The 24,262-nt window shown below is 44.7% G+C and overlaps 1 protein-coding gene across 1 annotated transcript in view; it reads right to left on the bottom strand.

Moving 5' to 3' along the window:
• dcps (decapping enzyme, scavenger) overlaps nt 1-23,522 on the bottom strand; it is a 54,652-nt gene extending 31,130 nt beyond the window's left edge. The window contains exons 1-2 of the mRNA XM_043676904.2: nt 23,322-23,522; nt 17,432-17,600 (exon numbers count right to left, since the gene is read on the bottom strand). Coding sequence (XP_043532839.1) covers nt 17,432-17,600; nt 23,322-23,507 — 355 coding nt within the window. The 5' untranslated portion in view covers nt 23,508-23,522. The remainder of the gene's footprint in view (nt 1-17,431; nt 17,601-23,321) is intronic.
• Nucleotides 23,523-24,262: the final 740 nt, after the last annotated feature.

The following is a 24,262-nucleotide window of genomic DNA, read 5'->3' as shown; positions in this document are numbered from 1 at the left end:
GACCATCATACAGTCCTTTTGCAGACAATCTTCACAGTGAGGATATCCTCCAGTGTGCTGCATGGCACCACCATTGTGCAAAATGGGATAGATTTTAAACAGATCCAGCAGCTCAAAATTGAGCATTCATAAGGTGCTGTGGGGCAATCAGCAACAGAATTGTCCACCACCATCCATGACAATCTGACAAGCATGGCCTGGCAAATCTATTCTACTGTCAAACCAGGGGATCAGCCTGGGTTTCAAGGAAGAATGCTAGAAAGCAGGACAGAAACAGAAACATCTTGTGCATGTGCTCTTAGCTAAATGATCTCACAACCAATGGATGAGACTGAAGCTCCGCAATCCAACCACGTCTAATTGTGAATGGTGGTAGACAACTAAACTACTAGCCCAAACAGGGGGCTGATAAATGAAGAGAAAACATGACAAGATGTGCCAGCAGTGCAAACATCATCTTCCAAACCCTCAACACCTACCACCTAGAAGAGTAAAAACAGCTTGGTGTTATACTGCCACATAGAAAGTTGCTGGACGTCAGTTCTTTCAGCTCCTGGACATCCGTGCAGAGTTCTTCACTTAGTGTCCAAGGCCCAACCATCTTCAACTGCTTCATCGATGACCTTCCCTCCATCATAAAGTCAGAAGTGAGGATCTTTGCCAATGATTGCAGAATGTTCTGCACAACACATGACTCCTCAGATACCACAGCACTCTATATTCATATAAAACAAGGCTTGGACAATATCTGGACTTGGGCTGACAAACATTCATGCCGAGGAGATGCCAGGCAATGACCATCTCCAATAAAAGTCAATCCAACTACCTCCATCACTGAATCCCCAACTATTGACATTTTGGGAGTTACCATTGAACAGAAAATCAACTGGATTCTTCACATAAATACAGCAGCTATAAGAGAAGGTCAGAGGCTAGGGATACTGAAGCGAGTAACTCACCTCCTGACTCCCCAAAGCCTGTCCACCATCTACAAGGCACAAGTTAGGAGTAGATGGTATATACTCTACTTGCCTGGATGGGTGCAGCTCCAGGACAAAGCTTGATTAGCACCACATCCACAAGCACATCAACTCCCTCCAACACCAAAGCTCAGAAGCAGCAGTATGTACAATCCACAAGGTGCACTGCAGGAATTCAGCAAAAACCCTTCAAACACCTTCCAAACCCACAACCACTTCCACCTAGAAGAAAATGGAGCAGATACATTGGAACATACACTTTCCTTTACTGGTCAGAGTATTGAGTATAGGAGTTGGAGGTCATGCTGCAGCTGTAAAGGACAGTGATTAGGCCACTTTTGGAATATTGTGTGCAATTCTGGTCTCCTTCCTATTGGAAGGATGTTGTGAAACTTGAAAAGGTTCAGAAAAGATTTATAAAGATGTTGCCAGGGTTGGCGGATTTGAATTATATGGAGAGGTTGAATAGGCTGGGACTGTTTTCCCCTAGGCTGAGCCCTAACCTTATAGAGATTTATAAAATCATGAAGGGCATGGATAGAATAAATAGACAAAGTCTCTTCCTTGGGGTGGTGGAGTCCAGAACTAGAGGGCATAGGATTAGGGTGAGAGGGGAAAGATATAAAAGGGACCTAAGGGGCAAAGTTTTCATGCAGAGGGTGATGTGTGTATGGAATGAGTTGCCAGAAGAAGTGGTGGAGGCTAGTACAATTGCAACATTTAAAAGGCATCAGGATGGGTATATGAATAGGAAGGGTTTGGAGGGATATGGGCCTGGTGTTGGCAGGTGGGACTAGATTGGGTTGGGATATCTGGTTGGCGTGGATGAGTTGGTCCGAAAGATCTGTGTCTGTGCTGTACATCTGCTGTACATCTGTGTGACTCTATGACATGGTCTGCAGCGGTTCAAGAAGGCAGCTTACAACCACTTTCTCAAGTGCAACTCAGGACAGGCAGTAAAATGCTGGGCAGCCAGCTACGCTGATGTCTGATGAATGAATTTAAACAAAAGACCACCATCACCTGCAAGTTCCTTTCCATCCTTATGTAAAACTATATCAACATTCTTTTGCCATCCCTGGCTTAACATTTTGGAATTCCTTCTGTAATTGCACGATGGGTGTATTTAGACCACATGATTCAAGAAGGTAATTCATCACCACCTTCTCCAGGGTAATTCGGGACAGAAACAAATGTGATCTTTTCTTCACTGCTGACACCCCATGAAAGACTAAAAACATCTTCCAGGCCATTAACTCAATAATGTACTATATATAGACAAGTATTCCTCACACACAGGCCTCATAAATCAGATGAAAAGCACAGAATGTTATTGTGTGCCACTTTGAACTGTTTAACTAAAGCCAAATATGAATTCCACAGCTAGCAGGCCAAATTGTATTCTTGTTTTTATAAATTGTTGGCTTCACTATTGCTTTACACTAAAACTTATTTTTTCCCTTGCCAGTGTGGAGACACGCCACAGAATCTTGCACCATTGATCATCTGCACTGTAATTACCATTGTATTATGGCTGGCAGACACACTTGATGCCAGCAGCAACCACCCAAGTACATGTATACCACCATCTGGTGGCCATGAAGAGGTGTATATTTGACTAGATTAATACCTTCTGCCAAGGAAAAGATACTGCAGCAGTCAAGAACCATAGAATAATGTTGCATCAAAATAAATTCTTAGTCAGTTTTTTTTTCAGTCACTTTGGATGTGAGTGCAATGGAGAAAATGTAGTGTTGATTTACCGGGATGTTGTCTGGGCAAGAGGATTAAGCTAGGAAGAGAAACTAGACAGGCTGGAGTTGTTTTCCTTAGATCAGAGAAGGTGAGGGAGATCCAATTGAGAGGTACAAAGTTATAAGGGACATTGATAGGTAGACAGGGAGAAACTTTTCACATTAGTAAAAGGGATCACAGCTTTAAGGTAAGGAGTAAAATTGTTTTAGGGAGGATTTGAGGAAATGTTTTATCAATGTTGTACCTTTATTTAAGAAAGGTTGTAAGAGGAAGCCTGGGAACTATAGAGCTGTTAGCCTGACATCGGTGATGGATAAGTTGTTGGAGGCGATTCTGAAAGGATTTACATGCATTTGGAGAGGCAGGGGCTGATTAGGGATAGTCAGCATGGTTTGTGTGAGGGAAGTTGTGTCTCACAAACTTAATTGCGTTTTTTGAAGAAGTAACCAAAGAGATTGATGAGGACAGAGTGCTGGACATTATTTACATGGACTTTAGTGAAGCCTTTGACAAGGTTCCGCATGGTAGACTTATCAGTAAAGTTAGGTCATATGGGATTCAGGGAGAGCTGGCCAATTAGACACGGAATTGGACTAACCATAGAAGTCAGCGGGTGGTGGTGGAGAGTTTTCTCCCTGGACTGAAGGCCTGTGACCAACAGTGTTCCAAAGGGATCGGTAATGAGTCTCACTTTTATTTGTCATTTTTATAAACGATTTGGATGAGAATTTAGGAGGCATGGTTAGTATTTTTGAGGATGACACCAACATTGGTGGTTAGATTAGATTACTTACAGTGTGGAAACAGGCCCTTCGGCCCAACAAGTCTACACCGACCCGCCGAAGCGCAACCCACCCAGACCCATTCCCCTACATTTACCCCTGCACCTAACACTACGGGCAATTTAGCATGGCCAATTCACCTAACCTGCACATTTTTGGACTGTGGGAGGAAACCGGAGCACCCGGAGGAAACCCACGCAGACACGGGAGAATGTGCAAACTCCACACAGTCAGTCGCCTGAGGCGGGAAATGAACCGGGTCTCTGGCGCTGTGAGGCAACAGTGCTAACCACTGTGCCACCGTGCCGCCCACAGTGGTGTAGTGGACAGTGAAGAAGGTTATCTAAGATTACAAAGACATCTTAATCAAATGGGTCAGTGGCTGAGGAGTGGCAGATGGAGTTTAATTTGGATAAATGAGAGATAACAAACAAGGGCAGCACTTATACAATTAATGGTAGGGGTGTTCTACACCTGTTTAGTGGTGTAGAACAGAGAGACCTAGGGACTCAGGTACATAGTTCTTTGAAATTTGCATCATAAGTAGACAGATTGGTTAAGAGGCATTTAGCACACTTGTCTTCAATGCTCAGACCTTTGAGTATAGGAGTTGGAACATCACGTTGAGATTGTACAGGACATTGGTGAGGCCTCTTCTGGAATACTGTGTGCAGTTCTGTATGCTCTGTTATAGGAAGGATATTATTAAATTGGAGAGGGTTCAGAAAAGATTTACCAGGATATTGTCCAGAGTGGAGGGCTCAAGTTATAAGAACAGGGTAGAACCTTTTTATTGGATCGTAGGAAGATGAGGGTTTTTTCGAGGCTTATAAAGTAATGAGAGGCATGGATAAGGTGAATAGCATTGGTCTTTCCCTTGGGTGGGGGTGTTCAAAACTAGGGGGCATAGTTTTTCGGTGAGAGGAAGAAGTTCTAAACAGGACACGACTAGCAACTTTTTTTTTTACACAGAGAGTAATTCCTGTGTGAACTGCCAGAGGAAGTGTTGGATGCAGGTACAGTTACAAATTTAAAAGCTAGTTGGATAAGTACATGAATATCCGAAAAGCAAACGAGTCGACGTTTCGGGCATAAGCCCTTAATGGGGCTGAGAGATAAATTGGAGGGGTGCTGGTGGGGAGGTAGCTGAGAATGCAATAGGTAGATGAAGGTGGGGGTGCAAGTGATAGGTCAGAGAGGAGGGTGGAGCAAATAGGTGGGAAGGAAGATGGACAGGTAGGACTGTTCAAGAGGTCCTACCTATCCATCTTCCTTCCCACCTATCTGCGCCACCCTCTTCTCTGACATCACTTTCACCCCACCTTCATCTACCTATCACATTTCCAGCTACCTTCCCCCCGCCCCAACCCCCCCCTCCCATTTATCTCTCAGCCTCCTTGGCCCACATGCCTCATTCCTGATGAAGGGCCCAGGCCCGAAATGTCGACTTTCCTGCTCCTTGGATGCTGCCTGACCGGCTGTGCCATACTCTTTGTCTCTGATCTCCAGCATCTGCATTCCTCACTTTCTCCTAAGTACATTAATAGGAAAGGGGGTTTGGAGGGATATGGGCTAAATGCGGGCAAGTGGGACTCATTTAGTTTGGGATTACGGTTAGCATGGACTAGTTGGACTGTAAGGTCAGTTTCTGTGCTGTACTATTCTTTGCGTCTGCTCTGTGTTCAAGCGTAACTGATATGTTATCAAACCCATTCGCCTGCCTTCTCCACTTACCCCTTGATTCTCTTTCTACTCAAGAACCTATCCATCTCTGACTTAAATTGGCTCTACAGCCTTAGGTGGCAACGAGCACCACACATCTCACCACCCTCTGGCTGAAGAAATTCCTCATCTCAGTTCGAACAGGTCATCCCTTCACTCTAAGGCTGTGTCCTACTAGTGCAAACATCTTCTCCACATCCGCTCATCGGATTTTGTAAGATTTGATGAAATCCTCCCAAATCCTTCTAAACGCCACTGAATACAGATCTCAAGTCCTCAAACACTCCTCATATGACGATGTCCTTCAATTCCTGGGGTCATTCTCTGAAAATCCTCTGGACACCGCCAAGGCCAGCACATTCTTCCTCAGATATGGGGCATAAAACAGCTCACAGCATTCCAAATGTGGTCTGATCAGAGTCTTACACAACCTTAGCAGTCCTCTCAAAATGAATGCTAAAATTGCTTTTGCCTTCCTAATTGTCTATTGAACCTGCATATTAACCTGAAGAGAATCCTGAACCAGGAACTCCTGAATCCTTTTGTGCTTCAGATTTCCAAAGCCTTTTCCCATTTAGAAAATGGTCTACACCTCTATTCGTCCTTAAAAAAAGTGCATTATCTCACACTTTGCCCACTCTCATACTTCCATAGAGATGTACAGCACAGAAACAGACCCTTCGGTCCAACTCATCCATGCTGACCAGATATCCCATTTGCCAACACTTGGCCCATATCCCTCCAAACCCTTCCTATTCATATACCCATCCAGATCCCTTTTGAATGTTGCAATTATACATCCTCTGCAGCCTGCACCACATCCTCTGGCAGCTCATACCACGATCTGGATGAAAATGTCACCCCTTAAGTCCCTTTTATATCTTTCTCCTCTCACCCTAAACCTATGCCCTCTAGCTCTGGACTCCCCCACCACAGGGAAAAGACTTTGTCTATTTATCCTATCCATGCCCCTCATAATTCTATAAGGTCACCCCTCAGTTTCCGACGCTTCAGGGAAAACAGCCCCAGCCTGTTCAGCCTCTCCCCATTGCTCAAATCCTCCAACCCTGGCAACATCCTTGTAAATCTTTTCTGAACCCTTTCAAGTTTCACAACATCTTTCCGATAGGAAGGAGACCAGAATTGCACGCAATATTCCAACAGTGGCCTAACCAATGTCCTGTACAGCCGCAACATGACCTCCCAACTCCTGTACTCAATACTCTGACCAATAAAGGAAAGCATACTAAATAACTTCTTCACTATCCTATCTACCTGCAACTCCACTTTCAAGGAGCTATGGACCTGCACTCCAAGGTCTCTTTGTTCAGCAACATTCCCTATGACCTTACCATTAAGTGTATCAGTCCTGTTAAGATTTGTTTTTCCAAATGCAGCACCTCGCATTTATCTAAATTAAACTTCTTCTGGCACTTCTCAGCCCATTGTCCTATCTGATCAACATTCTGTTGTAATCTTAGATAACCTTCTCTGTTGGAGGAGAAAGTGAGGACTGCAGATGCTGGAGATCAGAGCTGAAAATGTGTTGCTGGAAAAGCGAAACAGGTCAGGCAGCATCCAAGGAACGGAGAATCGACGTTTCGGGCATAAGCCCTTACTAAGGGCTTATGCCCGAAACGTCGATTCCCCTGTTTCTTGGATGCTGCCTGACCTGCTGCGCTTTTCCAGCAACACATAACCTTCTCTGTTGTCCACTAGACCTCCAATTTTGGTGTAATTTGCAAACTTCCTAACTATACCTCTTATGTTCACATCTAAATCATTTATATAAATGACAAAACGTATTGGACCCAGCACCAATCCTTGTGGCACTCCACTGGTCACAGGCCTCCAGTCTGAAAAGCAATCCTCCACCACCACCCTCTGTCTTCTACCTTTGAGCCAGTTCTGTATCCAAGTGACTACTTCTCCCTGTATTCCATGAGATCTAACCTTGCTAACCAGTCTCCCATGAGGAACCTTGTCGAACACCTTACTGAGATCACGTCCACTGCTCTGCCCTCATCAATCCTCTTTGATACTTCTTCAAAAAGTTCAATCAATTTCATGAGACATGATTTCCCATGTACAAAGCCATGTTGACTATCTCTAATCAGTCCTTGCCGTTCCAAATACGCCTATTTGCTGTCCCCCACCACCGACATCAGGCTCACTGGTCTATCGTTCCCTTGCTTCACCTTACCACCTTTCTTAAATAGTTATATAACAGTTGTATTGAGTAGTTGTGGTCCCAACACTGACTCTTGTGGAACTGCACTAATCATCAGCATCCATCCTTTTGTCAGTCAGTCAATCCACTATCCATGCCAGTACCTTGCATCCAACACCATGCACTCTTACTTCATTTTGCAACACCTTGTCAAAAGCCTTCTGGAAATCCAAGTAGATCACATTCATTGGCTCTCCTTTGTCTAATTTGCTCATTACTTCCTCAAAGAATCCAAACAAATTTGTCAGGTATGTCTTACACTTGCAAAGCTGTGCTGACTCAACGCTACTTTACCATGATTTGGAGGTACCAGTGTTGGTCTGGGGTGTGTACAAAGTTAAAAAAAATCACACAACACCAGGTTATGGTCCAACAGATTTATTTGGAAGCACTAGCTTTCAGAGTGCTGCTCCTTCATTGGTGGTTCCTGATGAAGGAGCAGCACTCTGAAAGCTAGTGCTTCCAAATAACCGGTTGGATTATAGCCTGGTGTTATGTGATTTTCTACTTTACCACACTTTACCAAGTGCTCCACAATCTTATTCTAAATAAAAAACGCTAAAATTTTACCAATGTCTTGGTCCAGACTAACCAGCCTATAATTTCCCACCTTATGCCTTCCTCCCTTCTTAAATAGAGGTGTTACATTGCCTTTTTCCAGTCTTCTGGGACCCTCCTGACTCCAGTAATTCCTGAAAGATCTCCACCATTGCCTCTACAATCTTCTTAGCTATCTTGTTCCGAACTTTGGAGTGTAGGTCATCCGTCCAGTAATTTATCAGTCTTCAGATCTTTCAACTTCCTCAGCACCTTCTCCTCTGGGATGGCTACTACATTCACCTCTACTCTGATTCTCCTGAAGTTCTGGTATGCTACTGGTGTCTTCCAATGTGAAGACTGATGCAAAGTATTTCTGCATTTCCTCTGCTATTTCTTTGTTCCCCATTGCAAATTCGCCAGCTTTACTTTCCACCAATTCAATTGTCTCTCTCTTTGTTCACTTTTATATATCTAAAAAAAACTCTTGCATTCTTCTTTTGTACTGCTGGCTAGCTTACCCCCACATTTCATCTTCTTCCCCAAAAAAGTGGATTACAGAGGGTTGTTCTTTTTTGGTTGCCACAGATGTGATGTGGTGAATAGTCTCCTTTTGGGCCAAAGATTTTCTATATGTCTCTGTTCCTGAACACTCTTTAAAATTGTATCATTTAGTTTATGTTACCTCTCTTTGTACTTTTGTGCATTAATTTCAGTTGCCATATGCATTTCAACTGATGTACCAGGGCAGAAAGGAGAACAGTTATAATTTAGGCTGCAATAGAGTTACCTGAAACAGAAAGATCATTGCCTTCTGAATGGTGATTAACGCTAGTTCAGACCTGAGGCACCAGAATGGAAGCTGGCTCCAGGAGATCTCGTGACAAACAGCCAAGATTACACCCGGGAGTAATTCAGCCACAGCTACCTTTATGGACTTGCACACTGCAGCTCTAAACTTTTATCCCAGGACCCCAATGGGGGTCGTGACCCAGGATTTAGGAATCACTCATTTATTACGATTTTTGAAGAAAATAATAATCATTTTTACTGTCCCATAGGCTTCATAATCCAAGAGAAATTATTTACCTCCATACTGTGTTCAAATATTCAATTTTAGCAACTGAACTGGTTGATAGAATTTCGCTAGAATGAAATATGTTCCCTTAGTTAAATTTGGAACAGATTCAGGGAAACTCCCCACATAGATCAAACAGTATATTTTGTTGCTACCCTCCTCATTGCTTACAAACTTGATTTCAGGAGAACATAGATTGGTGCTTTAAGGTATGCTTCTATGTCAAATATATCAATGTTGTGGATCAATTAGTATAAAAAGGTAGGTGACACTGGAAAAGACAATTTCAACATTGCTGCAACACCAGTCCGAGAACCACCCAGTATCAGGCTTATGCCTGAAACATCAATTCCATAGCTCCTCGGATGCTGCCTGACTTACTGTCCTTTTCTAGCACCACACTCTCGACTCATATCTCCAACACCCGCAGTCCTCCCTTTCTCCGCGAACCACCCAGCGCCTCCCTTGCACACAATTCAGGAAGCTTGTTAATTTAAAAGCACTACAATAGAATCACCGTTGGAAAGATGCTGGAGAAGCACGGTATCAAGCTGAAACACGAGAATAAGATCAAAAAGCTGATCAGTTCCAAAGGGTATGTGCTAAGCACCAAATGTTCTCATTCAGCTGATGACATCTAACAGTAATATGATGATGACACAATAATCTGTCTTAGTGGTATTGGTTGAGGGATAACTACTCTGCTTTTGTTTGAATGATTATATGGTATCTTTTACATTCACTGACAAAACTACATTTTGACACTTTAACTAAATGATGGCACCTCCAACAATACAACACTCGAGTACAGTACTGCAGAGCCATATTGATTTTGTACTCAAATCTTGATAGAAGCTTGAAACTCAGAGATCAAATAGTACTGCCCTGTGTGCCATAACTGATTCCACTCAGTCATATAAACTAGCTAACTCAAGACGATGCAAATTGATGCTTAATTTCGGCATAGCCAGTCACAAGAAATGAACTCTTAAGATAACTTAGGTTGCATCACATGGCGCATTGAGTAGAACATATAAGGTTAAAATCCAAGTTCTCCTTAACTTGTACTCATCAGAAATTGCTGATACTCACATCTTTTTATGCTGATTTGTCATGAATCCCAGCATTATACCTTGTTAAGATTTGATAAGATTCCCCATGATAGGTTGATGGAGAAAGCGAAGACGTATGGGGTCCAGGGTGTACAAGCCAGATGGAGACAGAACTGGCTGGGCAGCAGGAGACAGGGAGTAGTATTGGAAAGGAGTTTCCCAAATCGAGAACGGTGACCAGTGGTATTCCACAGGTATCCGTGCTGGGACCACTGTTGTTTGTGAAATGCATGACTGATCTGGAGGAAGGTATAGTTGTCTGATTAGCAAGTTTGCAGATGACACTAAGATTGGTGGAGTGGCAGATAGTGAAGGGGACTGTCAGAGAATGCAGCAGAATATAGATAGATTGGAGAGTTGGGTGGAGAAATGGCAGATAGAGTTCAATCTAGGAAAATGCGAGGTGATGCACTTTTGGAAGATCCAATTCTGGAGTGAACTATATGGTAAATGGAAAGCCCTGGGAAAAACTGATGTACAGAGAGATCTGGGTGTTCAGATCTAATGTACCCTGAAGGTGATAATGCAGGTCGATAGAGTGGTCAAGAAGGCATATGGCATGCTTTCATTCATCGGACGCGGTCTTGAGTACAAGAGCTGGCAAAGTCCTATTCAATTGTATAGGATTTTAGTTCAGCCACATTTGGAATACTTTGTATAGTTCTGGTCACCACATTAACAGAAGGATGTGGTTGCTTTGGAGAGGGGCCTGTTAGAGAGAGTGCTAGCTATGAAGAGAAGTCAAGTAGATTATTTTCATTAGAAAGACGGAGGTTGAGGGGGGACCTGATTGAGGACTACAAAATCATCAGAAGTACAGACAGGGTGGATAGCAAGAAGCTTTTTCTCCAGAGTTGGGGACTCAATTACTAGGGGACACAAGTTCAAGGTGAGAGGGGAAAGGTTTAAGGGAGATATGTGTGTAAAGTTCTTTTAAGCAGAGAGTGGTGACACCTAGAACATTTTTTTAAAAATGTGTTGCTGGAAAAGTGCAGCAGGTCAGGCAGCATTCAAGGAGCAGGAGAATCGACATTTCTGGCATAAGCCCTTCTTCAAGAATGAGGAGGGTGTGCCAAGCAGGCTAAGATAAATTGTAGGGAGGAGGGACTTGGGGGAGGGGCGTTGGGAATGCGATAGGTGGAAGGAGGTTAAGGTGAGGGTGATAGGCTGGAGAGGGGGTGGGGGCGGAGAGGTCGGGAAGAAGATTGCAGATCAAGAAGGCGATGCTGAGTCTGAGGGTTGGGACTGAGATAAGGTGGGGGGAGGGGAAATGAGGAATCTGGAGAAATCTGCATTCATCCCTTGTGGTTGGAGGGTTCCTAGGCGGAAGATGAGTCACTCTTCCTCCAGGCGTCGTGTTGCCATGGTCTGGCGATGGAGGAGGCCAAGTTCCTGCATGTCCTTGGCGGAATGGGAGGGGGAGTTAAAGTGTTCAGCCACGGGGTGGTTGGTTTGTTGGTGCGGGTGTCCCAGAGGTGTTCCCTGAAACGTTCCGCAAGTAGGCGGCCTGTCTCCCCAATGTATATGAGGCCATATTGGGTGCAGCGGATGCAGTGAATGGTGTGCGTGGAGGTGCAGGTGAATTTCTGATGGATATTGAAGGATCCCTTGGGGCCTTGGAGGGAAGTGAGGAGGGAGGTGTGGATGCAAGTTTTGCATTTTTTGCTATTGCAGGGGAAGGTGCCGGGAGTGGAAGTTAGGTTGGTGGGGGGTGTGGATCTGACAAGGGAGTCGCGGAGGGAGTGGTCTTTCCAGAACGCTGATAGGGGTGGGAAGGGAAATATATCCTTGGTGGTGGGGTCCGTTCGGAGGTGGCGGAAATGACGAAGGATGATCCGATGTATCTGGAGGTTGGTGGGGTGGTAGGTGAGGACTAGTGGGGTTCTGTCCTGGTGGCGATTGGAGGGGCGGGGTTCAAGGGCGGAGGAGCGGGAAGTGGAGGAGATGCGGTGGAGAGCATTGTCAACCACATCTGGGGGGAAATTGCTGTCTTTGAAGAAGGAGGCCATCTGGGTTGTTCGGTATTGGAATTTGTCCTCCTGGGAGCAGATGCGGTGAAGGCGAAGGAATTGGGAATATGGGATGGCGTTTTTACAGGGGGCAGGGTGGGAGGAGGTGTAATCTAGGTAGCTGTGGGAGTCAGTCGACTTATAGTATACGTCCGTGTTGAGTCAGTCATCTGAGATAGAGATGGAGAGGTCTAGGAAGGGGAGGGAGGAGTCTGAGACGGTCCAGGTAAATTTGAGGTCAGGGTGGAAGGTGTTAGTAAAGTGGATGAACTGTTCAACCTCCTTGTGGGAGCACGAGGTAGCGCTGATACAGTCATCAATGTAGCGGAGGAAAAGGTGGGGGGTGGTGCCAGTGTAGCTGCGGAAGATGGACTGTTCCACATATCCAACGAAGAGGCAGGCATAGCTAGGGCCAATGCGGGTGCCCATGGCTACTTCTTTGGTTTAGAGGAAGTGGGAGGATTGGAAGGAGAAGTTGTTAAGAGTGAGGACCAGTTCAGTCAGTCAAAGGAGAGTGTCAGTGGAAGGGTACTGGTTGGTTTGGCGGGAAAGGAAGAAGCGGAGGGCTTTGAGGCATTCGTGATGGCGGATGGAAGTGTATAGGGACTGGATGTCCATGGTGAAGATAAGGTGTTGGGGGCCGGGGAAGCGAAAATCATGGAGGAGGTGGAGGGTGTCGGTGGTGTCCCGAACGTAGGTGGGAAGTTCTTGGACTAAGGCGGACAGGACCGTGTCAAGGTATGCAGAAATGAGTTCGGTGGGGCAGGATGGGCAGGGTGCAAAGGGATACTGATCCTTGGAAAATAGGTGACAGGTTTAGATAGAGGATCTGGATTGGTGCAGGCTTGGAGGGCTGATGGGCCTGTTCCTGTGCTATAATTTTCTTTGTTCTTGTATGCCAACCAGTTCTGTACTCCAATATTATACAGAAATGTGCCTACTTTCCTTTTATTCACTTGTGGGACATGGCTGGGCTAGTATTTATTAACCATCACTAGTTGCCCGTGAGAAGATGGCGGTGAGATGCCTTCCTGAACCACTAAAGTCCATGTGCTGCAGGTAGATCTCAGTGGCCTTCAGGAAGGAATTTAGGATTTTGACCCAGCAATAGTGAAGGAATGGTGACATATTTCCAAATCAGAATGGTCAGTAGCTTGGAGGGGAACGTGCAGGTGGTGGTATTCCTCGGTATCTATTGATCTTGTCCTTCTCGGGTCATAATGATCATGCGTTTGGAAGGTGTTGTCTAAGGATCTTTAGTGAATTTCTGCAGTGCATCTTGTAGATGATACACTTCACTGCTACGGAGCATCAGTAGTGGAACCAGTGGATGCCAATCAACAGGCTGTTTTGTCCTGGATGGTGTCAAGTTTCTTTAGAGTTGTTGGAGCTACACTTATCTAGGTTAAGTGCGGACATTCCACCTCAGTCCTGGCTTAAGCCTCGTAGTTGGTGGAGATGCTTTCAGAAACCAATGATAACATTAGCTCCCGAATCCTTCCTCTCCCTGGCAATTGTTGGAGATGAAGCCAGTCTAATCCACCCCAGCTCTGTAAACGGTTTTAGGCCCACAATCCTCAATGTTATGTGATCCTTCAATTCTGCCTTCTTGGACAATCCCAATTTTAATTGCTCCAACACTGGTGACAATGTGTTCAGTTGCCGAGAATCTGGAATTTTGTTTCTACATCTACGATTAGGGTGCCTGAACAGCACTTGCAAAATAGGGCATAGAATAAACCAGGAAAGAATGATGTCTTGTGCGAAGGGCACAATGGTAATTACGGATGATTTTAACATGTACATTAACTGGATTAATCAACTTGGCAAATGTAGCCTCAAGGAAACGTTCATGGAGTATTTGAGGGATTGTTTCTGACAGCAACCAGAGAACTGGCTACTTTAGTCTGGTATTATGCAACGAGGAAGAATTGATATGTGGTCTTGTAGTTAAGGATGCTCTTGGAAGGAGTGATTACAATATACTAGAGTTTCAAATTCAGATTTAAATAGTGAATACAGCGTCACATACAACAGTATTGGTGTTGGGAAAAGGTAATTTTACAGGCCTCAGGAAGGAGTTGGGCCCAATGGATCGGGCAAAAATATTAAAGGACCGGACAGTTGGAGAACGGTGGCAAATGCTTATGGAGATGCTAAATACTTCTCAATTAAAGTACATTGCTGAGAGGAACAGGAAATGTAAATAAGTGAAAAATCATCCATGCCTTAACAAGGAAGTCAAGGATAACATAAAGGCAAAAGTTAGGGCTTATCATGCTGCAAATGTGGCGCTCTAGAGGATTGGAAGAACTTTAAACGTCAGTAAAGGGCCACTAAAAACAAAATCAAAAGATCTAAGATGAATTACAACAGAAAACTAGCAGAAAACATAATCACTGCTGCCAAAAGCTTCCATAAGTATATAAAAACAAAGAGAATACCAAGGTAATAATAGGAAACTCAGAAATGGCAGAGGCAGTAAACCAATATTTTGGCTCTTTTTCACCATGGAAGATAAAACTGCAGTTATGACAAAGGAACTTGGTGAAATTACTATAGCTGGAAAGAAAGTATCAAGTAAACTAATGGGATTAAGGGCAGATAAGTCCCGGGGCCTGATGGCCTGCATCCTAGGGATTGAAGCAAGTGGTACCAGAGATAGTTGATATTCCAAAATTCCCCATATTTTGGCAAGATACCAGTGGATTAGAAACATGTTAGTTAGACAGCCTTAGTCAAAAAATGGAAATATGCACAAAGTGAGAAACTACAGATCAGTTAGTTTGACCTCTGTCAATCATAAAGAATGAGAAACACTTGGAAAAAACAAAGCCCAATTCACCAGAGTCAGCACAGCTTCATGAAGGGAGAGGAGTGCTTCACAAATTTGCTGGACGTCTTTGAGGATGTAACCAGCAAGAAATAATGGGGATCCAGTTGATGTGGTATACCTAGACTTCCAGAGGACATTTGATAAGACGCCGCATAAAAGACTGATCCAGGAGATTAGAGCCCAGAGGGTTAAGGGTAGAGTCTTGGCTTGGATAAAGGATTGACTAACTGATAGGAAGCAGAGGGTTGGGATAAATGTGTCTTCCTCTGGATGGTGAACTGTAACTGGTTGGGTGCCACAGGGTTCAGTTCTTGCATCTCAACTATTTACAACTTACATTAATAATCAGGAAGCAGGGTCAGAATGTAATATAGCAAATTCGCTGATGATAGTAAAATAAGTGGGAAAGCAGGTAGTGATGAGGAGATAACGTGTTTACAGATAAATATTGATAGGCTATGAGAATAGGCCAGAATCTGGCAGATGAAGTTTAATGTGGATAAGCTTGAGGTTGCCCATTTTGGCCAAAAAATGAAAAAGTCACATTATTCTGGATGTTAGTTTGATCACTGAGCTGGAAGGTTCATTTTTAGACATTTCATCACCATGCTATGTAACATTATCAGTGAGCCTCCGGTGAAGCAGTGTTGTTATAGCTCACTTTCTGTTTATGTGTTTTGGTTTCCTTGGGTTGGTGATATCATTTCTCATGGTGATATCATTTCCTTTTTCTCAGAGGGTGGTAGATCGGATCCAAATCGATTGTTTGTTGATGGAGTTACTTTTGGAATGCAATACTTCTAGGAATTATTGTGCGTGTCTCTGTTTGGCTTGACTGTGTTGTACCAGTCGAAGTGGTGTCCTTCCTTATCTGTATGTAAGGATACTAGTGAGAGTGGGTCATGTCTTCTTGAGGCCAACTGATGTTCATGTATCCTGGTTGCTAATTTTCTGCCTGTTTGTCCAATGTAGTGTTTGTTACAGTTTTTGCAAAGTATTTTGTAAATGACTTTCATTTTGCTTGTTGTCTGTATAGGATCTTTCAAGTTCATTAGCTGCTGTTTTAGTGTGTTGGTGGGTTTGTGGGCTACCATGATGCAAAGAGGTCTGAGTAGTCTAGCAGACATTTCAGAGTCTTTGATGTAGAGGAAAATGGCTAGGGTTTCTGGGCACATTTTGTCTGCTTATTTGGGTTTGTTACTGAGAAATCGGCAGACTGTGCTCATTGGATATCCGTTCTTTTTGAATACGCTGTATGGGTGATTTTCTTCTGCTCTGCGTAGTTCCTTTGTGCTGCAGCTCGTTGAAATAATGTTCTAATGCAGCTTCGTTTGTAGATGTTGGGATGATTGCTTCTATAGTTCAGTATGTGGTCCGTACGCGTTGTTTTCCTGTAGATGCTAGTTTGTTGGAATATTAAAGAAGCATTGTTACAAATTTATAAGGCGTTAGTAAGACCATATCTGGAGTATTATGTCCAATTTGGTCTCCTTATTTGAGGAAGAATGTGCTGGCACTGGAGGCAGTTTCAGAGGAGATTCACTAGATTGATTCCAGGGATGAAAGGGCTGATGTACAAGGAACGGTTGAAAAGCTTGAGCTTGTACTCAGTGGAGTTCAGAAGAATGAGAGGTATATAAAATGCTAAAGGGGAATGATAAGGTGGATACTGAAAGATGTTTCCCCTTATAGAACAGTCTCAAACAAGATGCCATTGATGTAGAGCGAGAGGAGGTCGGTTCAAAACTGAGCTGAAGAGAAACTATTTCTCTCAGAGGGTTGTGAATCGGTGGAACTCACTGCCCCAGAGTGCAGTAGATGCAGAATCAATCAACAGATTCAGGAAGAAATAGATATGTTTCTGTCGAAAAACAGGATAAAGGGCGATGGGGAGCAGTGCAGGAAAGTGGAACTGAGACCAAGATAAGATCAGCCATGATCATGTTAAATGGCAGCGTGGACTCAAAGGGCTGAATTGTTTTCTTCTGCTCCTAATTCCAATGCTCCTATCACTTTCTTCTTTATATACCCCTCTTAAAAATTGCCTCATTGACTAAGCTTTTGGTCATTTGTCCTAATATCTCCTTCGGTGTTGTCATGCTCTGCTTTAAAATACTATGATGCACCTTTGGTTGTTTAACTACATTACAAGTATGATAAAAATGTATTTTAAGCTGAGGTTTTCTGCAAATGTTTCCAAGAAGATTTACTGCATTTCTGACATTTTCACTTAAATATGAAAGTTTCTCACCCTCATTAATTCAGCTAAGTACTAAGGATACAACTGCATTGAGAAACCACTCAAATTTTAACCAATACTTGTAATTAACCCACAGCCCAACCCTGTTTAACGTGGACAGCAGGGTTGGGTTGGCTGGACTGCACCGTACCATTGAAAGCTGGAAGGGGATGGAGGTGGTGTGTGCTGTAAATGTCATTCCTGAATTGAAGACGGAGATCTGCATCCTTGTTGAGAAGATGCGGCAAGGTTTCCTCAGAGAAAGGCGTCTTCTCTAAAATGATCACAGCATCCCGTGCTTCTCCGTTGTTCTGTCCAACCTGTGGTATTAAAAAAGACTTGCTTACCACAACTAACAAAGTCTTCAGCCCCAACCAGAACAAGAAGCATGTCTGCTCTAACAAATGCTATCTAAACCTAACTGGTCAAATGGAAATCTTTACTGGTTAATCACTACATTGGAAAAAATATAAGTTACTGCAGACACTGCAGTAACAGAAAATGCTGTAAATTCTCTGCAGGTCCATGGAAAGAGAAATAGTTAATACTTTTCGGCAAAGCTGGAAAAAGTTCGAAATGTAGCTGGTTTTAAACAAACGAAAGGGAGTGGGATGATGTGAAAAAGAACAAAAGGAAAAATCTGTTAAAGGATGGGAGACATGAGAAATTAAATTTTAAAAAAAAGAGTTGGAGATTGAGGGCCAAAGGCAGTGGGAATGGAACAAACAGAGAAACTAAAGATATGGCTAGAGGAGACATGAATGCCAACATCACGAACAGATGCTGTCCAGAAGCACAACCAGGAGAAAAACAGGAGTAAAACCAAAATCTGCAAATGGGTAAACAAAATGGAGTCAGAGATGATGGTCTGAAAGAAACTAAATGCTGAATATGGAACGACATGGTGCTGCCTCTTGAGATTACATTGAGCTTCATTTGGACATTCCAGCAAGCTGAAAACAGAGTTGTGACCCACAATCACCTTCGGCAGGCAGTCAGAATTTTGACCCAGTGACGCTGGAAGAATAGGGATATATTTCCAAGTCAGGATGGCGAGTGGTTTGGAGGGGAACATGCAGGGATTGGTGATTCCATGTACCTGCTGCCCTTGTGATATTAAGGTGGAGATTTAAGATTAAATACGATCAGAAGATGAGGTGTTTGAAAAGCGGTTGTCTAATCTGCGTTTGGTCTCCCTAGTATTGAGCAGATCACATTGTGAGCAGCCAATGTGGTATATACGAAGGAATGTTTGGTGCCTTGGATAGCAAGAGAAGAAGAGATGAAAGGGCAGATGTTGCAGCAGATGATTGAGGTGTAGTTCAGGGTAACAATTTAGAACATTCCCTTCAGAATGCAGAAAGTGAGGAGATTGGAATGGTGGCCATGTTGGTGGTGGCTGAAGTTGCAGGGAATGATCCATAGAAAATTGAGGCTTGTGGCGCCCTCTAGTTGCCAGGTTTCTTCGACCCAAATTGAAGCTATTAAGTATAAACTGCTCTCAAAGAAAAAAGATTTAATAAAAGGCTGACCAGCCTTTCCAGAAAAACTGTTCATAAACAAGCTGAGGTTGAACTAGAAGTATTCATGTTTGCGATACGTCTTGCGATATTATTGATTCATCACGCTGAACTTCTTCCACTAGTTATTAAGGATTAAAGTTACTCCTTTCTTTTGTGAAACCAGTCTTGGGCAAATAAGCAGATAGTCCAGTGTATCAGACATTATTCTAAATATGCTGTGGGATTTGCAATTACTAGGGTGCAACTCAGGTTATATGGGCCCTCTGAATCACATATTTGGTATAAAATATCTAACCCCAAAAACTACACATTGTGTAACAAGAAATGAAAAGGCTCAATTTATTGCGTGATGCAAAGTGAGGGCATTGAGGGGGCAGAAGAGGGAGACTGCACTATAGGGACAGTGGGAGCTGGAAAGAGGGGTGTGAAAAAGAGAGGACAGGTTGCTGAAAAAGCGGGGGGTGTGATTGCGAGAGGAGGTGGTGTGGACGCGGGAGGTGGTAGGGTGGACGTGGGAGGAGTGGGGGTGTGTAAGAGAAAAGGGGGAGATGAAGACCGGGGGGGGGGAAGGTGGAAGAGAGAGGAGGGGGGGAAGGAAGAGAGAGGAGGGGGGATGGAAGAGAGGAGGGGGGATAGGAAGGGGGATGAAAGAGAGAGGGGGGGAACGGAAGAGAGAGAAGGTGGGACAGAAGAGGGAGAAAGGGGGTGAAAGAGAGAGGAAGTTAGAAAAGAGAGCCTGAGGAGCAAAGAGAGAGGCAGGAAGTGAGGAAAGGAGTAGTGGAGAGAGAGTCCCACCAGTTACTGTTACCACACTCACATTTGGAAATAATGGCCAGGAATTTCCTCCACGTTTGTGCCCACAATATGGTCACAAGTGGACAACATATCTTAGAAGACCATGTTCATCTGAAATTACAATACAACAACAAAGCTTCTGGAACCGATGAAATCCTAGCTGAAGTTCTCAAATATACTTCAGATAGGAATATTCATCATGGCTTTGTGCATGGGAAATCATGTCTCACAAACTTGATTGAGTTTTTTTGAAGAAGTAACAAAAAAGATTGATCAGGGCAGAGCAGTAGATGTGATCTATATGGACTTCATTAAGGCGTTCGACAAGGTTCCCCATGGGAGACTGGTTAGCGAGGTTAGACCTCATGAAATAAAGGAAGAACTAGCCATTTGGATACAGAACTGGCTCAAAGGTAGAAGACAGAGGGTGGAGGTGGAGGGTTGTTTTTCAGACTGGAGGCCTGTGACCAGTGGAGTGCCACAAGGATCGGTGCTGGGTCCTCTACTTTTTGTCATTTATGTAAATGATTTGGATGGGAGCATAAGTGGTATAGTTAGTAAGTTTTCAGATGCCATCAAAATTGGAGATGTAGTGGACAGCGAAAAAGGTTACCTCAGATTACAACGTGATCTTATTCGGATGGGCCAATGGGCAGATGGAGTGTAATTTAGATAAACGCGAGGTGCAGCATTTTGGGGAAGCAAATCTTAGCAGGACTTATACACTTAATGGTAAAGTCCTAGGGAGCATTGCTGAACAAAGAGACCTTAGAGTGCAGGCACATATCTCCTTCAAGGTGGAGTCACAGGTAGATAGGATAGTGAAGGCAGTGTTTGGTATGCTTTCCTTTACTGGTCAGAGTGTTGAGTACAGGAGTCAGGAGGATGTTGTGAAACTTGAAAGGGTTCAAAAAACATTTACAAGGATGTTGCCAGGGTTGGAGGATTTGAGCTATAGGGAGAGGTTGAATAGGCTGGGGCTGTTTTCCTTGGAGCATTGGAGGCTAAGAAGTGACCTTATAGAAGTTTATAAAATCATGAGGGGCATGGATAAGATAAATAGACAAAGTCTCTTCCTTAGGGTGGGGAGTCCCGAACTAGAGGGCATAGGTTTAGGGTGAGAGGGGAAAGATATAAAAGAGACCTAAGGGGCAACTTTTTCATACAGAGGGTGGTACGTGTATGGAATGAGCTGCCAGAGGCAGTGGTGGAGGCTAGTACTTCTGCAATATTTAAAAAGGCATTTGGATGGGTATATGAATAGGAAGGGTTTGGAGGGATATGGGCCGGGTGCTGGCAGGAGGGACTAGATTGGGTTGGACTGAAGTGTATGTTCCGTGCTGCACATCTCTATGACTCTACATTCCTGGCATGGAGTTATTGCAAGGGGTCCTTCGGTGACATTCGTCTTGACCTTATTCAAGAAAGGAGACAAATTCTATTGCAATAACTATAGAGATGTCTTTCCACTACCTTCAAAAGGGAACTTCATGTAAGGATCCTCCTAACTGTCAAAGAGCTCCTTCCTGAATGGCAGTGCCATTAAGAGTACTACAGACATGATCTTCATTGCGGCAAATCCAAAAAGAATGCATGGTACAACCTGGATCCCTGCACATAGACTTTTCCCACTTCAAGAGTGCACTTGACCCTGTCAAATGGAATATTTTTCTTGATTGCTAAAGGATGGAGTTTAAAAACAGGGAAGTTATGCTGCAGCTGCAGAAAGTACTGAAGCCACACCTCAAGTACTGTGTACAGTAGCACTGAGGGGATGCAGTGGAGATTCACGAGTTTGACTCCAGAGTTGAGGGGTATGGTTTATGAGGAGAGGTTGAATAGACTGGGAGACTCATGAGGGGAGGTTGAGTAGACTCATTGGGATTTAGAAGAATGAGGGGGAATTTACAGAAACATATAAAATTATAAAGGGAATAGATAAGGTAGAGGCAGAGAGGTTGTTTCCACTAACGGGTGAAACTAGAACTACGGGGCATAACCTCAAAATAAGGCAAATCAGATTTAGGACTGAGTCGAGGAGCAACATCTTCACCCAAAGGGCTGTGAATCTGTGGAATTCTCCTTAAATACTGATTGCCCTGACTGAATCAGTCACTATCTTCCAAGATATCCTGCTGTTCATGCATAGTTATTTTCTGAGTGAAGACTGGGGATCAAAAAGGGCTCTGTCTTTACATTAACCCTCTTTGTCATCTTCCTTGTGAAAAGACTATATCTAATCTCCAGAAAATATTTCACAGGAACTCTATAGAACATTCAGAAACTATTCAACCCATGCTGCCTTCAATACAACACCAGAAACCACTTCAACATCAGTCAATGAGTTTCAATAAAAAGATGCCTGGTGTCTACACACACACACTTAGAAACTGAGCTCTATGTCACTGTTAGGAGAAACTGAGGACTACGGAGGCAGGAGATCAGAGTCAAAAAGTGTACCACTGGAAAAGCACAGCCAGTCAGACAGCATCCGAGGAGCAGGAGAGTCGACATTTCAGGCATAAGCTCTTCATCAGGAATGTGGGGGGGGGGGTTCCAAGGGGGCTGAGAGATTAATGGGAGGTGGTGATGGGGCTGGGGAAGGCCCACCTTGGTGTCCTGTCTTCCCAATGTCAGAACAGTTCAGGGAACATCTCCAGGACACACCCACCCAAAAACCCCACTGCCTTATGGCTGACCACTTCAAATAATTCTATTTGCCAAAGCTATCTCATGTCCGCGTTTTGCCCTCCTGATTTCCCTCTTAAGTATACTCCAACTTCCTTTATACTCTTCTAAGAATTCACTCGATCTATCCTGTTTATACCTGACATATGCTTCCATCATTTTCTGAACCAAACCCTCAATTTCTTTAGTCAGCCACTTCCCACTCTGCCAAGGACATGCAAGTCCTGGGCCTCCTCCACCACCAAATACATGCCACCCGATGCCTGGAAGAAGAATGCCACATCTTCCACCTTGGGGCACTCCAACCACACAGCATCTCCCTGGGGTGGGGGAATCTAGAATTAGAGGGTCTGGGGGAGTTGAGGAAAGACATAAAAGAGACCTAAGGAGCAATTTTTAAATGCAGAAGATGGTACATGTACGGAATGAGCTGCCAGAGGAAGGAGGCGAGTACAATTGCAACATTTAAAAGGCATCTGGATGCGTATATGAATAAGAAGGGTTTGGAGGGATATGGGCCGGGTGCTGGCAGGTGGGACTAGATTGGGTTGGGATATCTGGTCGGCATGGACGGGTTGGACCGAAGGGTCTGTTTCCATGCTGTATATCCCTATGAAATGGACCGCAGTGATTCAAGGCAGCAGCTTACAACCACCTTCCCTCCATCCCCACCCCTCAGTGACCCACCCCCTCCACACTGACCCCGCCCCCTGTCGTAATGCCCACCCCCTCCACACTGACCCCGCCCCCTGCTGTAACGCCCACCCCTTCTACACTGACCCCGCCCCCTGCTGTAACGCCCACCCCCTCCACACTGACCCCGCCCCCTGCTGTAACGCCCACCCCCTCCACACTGACCCCGCCCCCTGCTGTAACGCCCACCCCTTCTACACTGACCCCGCCCCCTGCTGTAACGCCCACCCCTTCTACACTGACCCCGCCCCCTGCCGTAACGCCCACCCCTCCACGCTGACCCCGCCCCTCCACCGCGAACACACAGGCCCCGCCCTCCCGGTGACCCTCGCCCCCTCTCACCTTGCCGTGAATGAAGACTAGTTTGTCCCGCGCGCTCTCCCGTAGGATTTTCTCCAAACGGAAACTCTCCAGGTTGAAGTCACTTCTTTCGGAGCCCGGGGAGTCCGCCGCCTCGGGCCCGCTTTGGCAGAGTTTCCGCTTCTTCTCATCGGGAGCCGGCGCCAGCTCGCTCTGCTGTTCTGCCATTTTCAAACCCGCACTCGGTCCACCAATCAGCGGGAGCCTTAACGGAGTAGGTGAATAGGGGATAGCTTTACTCAGCCCCAGCCAATCAGCAGGGAGCTTATTGAAACCAAGTACTCGTTGCTGAAAGATGGACTACAGGCACCAACTCTCAACTCTTCCTGGACGCTGCCCCCTGATGGCTGGAGGTCGGTACAATTGTTTCCTGGCTGTGCTTTACTAATGGAAGGGCCCTGATGAGATATAGTAGGCTTACCCTGATTCTGCCAGTTCCCTTTATACAACTGAAAATGGTGTAAAGTCAATGCACGTACTGCAGCGATGGCAATGAGCTCAGCCAGATGGACATCACAGAGTAGGGGTTCCCTGATTGGGGCTGTTAACCTGGTCCAATCAGGGAGCCCTCGCTGACATACAAACCAGAGTGACCCTGTTCCACGGTTACGTTAGAGCCCGGGTGTCCCTGGAGAAGGAGCACGCGCTGTCCACCAACACCCTGCAGTGGTTCAGGGAGAGGTGGGCAATGCAGGGAGTAGAGTGCATTATTTCTCCCTCCAACTCTATTTTGATTTAATCCCTGCCCTCCCCTTCACTGTTTGATCACACAGCATTGCCCTTCGATGTGAAGGGCACTGCTTGTGACTGGCCACTCGGGTGTTTTCCTATCTTCCTGGTGGTGGAAATCGAATAAAGATTCGTACACCTTGTGTCTCTCACCTGCACACACACACCATGGGTGCTGGGGAACAAAAAAAAAG

This window comes from Chiloscyllium plagiosum, unplaced genomic scaffold (genome assembly GCF_037043375.1).
Source record: "Chiloscyllium plagiosum isolate Xiang-an unplaced genomic scaffold, Cpla_swu_hap1 HiC_scaffold_29, whole genome shotgun sequence".
In the NCBI taxonomy this organism is placed as follows: domain Eukaryota; kingdom Metazoa; phylum Chordata; class Chondrichthyes; order Orectolobiformes; family Hemiscylliidae; genus Chiloscyllium; species Chiloscyllium plagiosum.
Note: the sequence above shows the minus strand (reverse complement) of the source record. Positions and strands in the feature narration are given on the sequence as shown.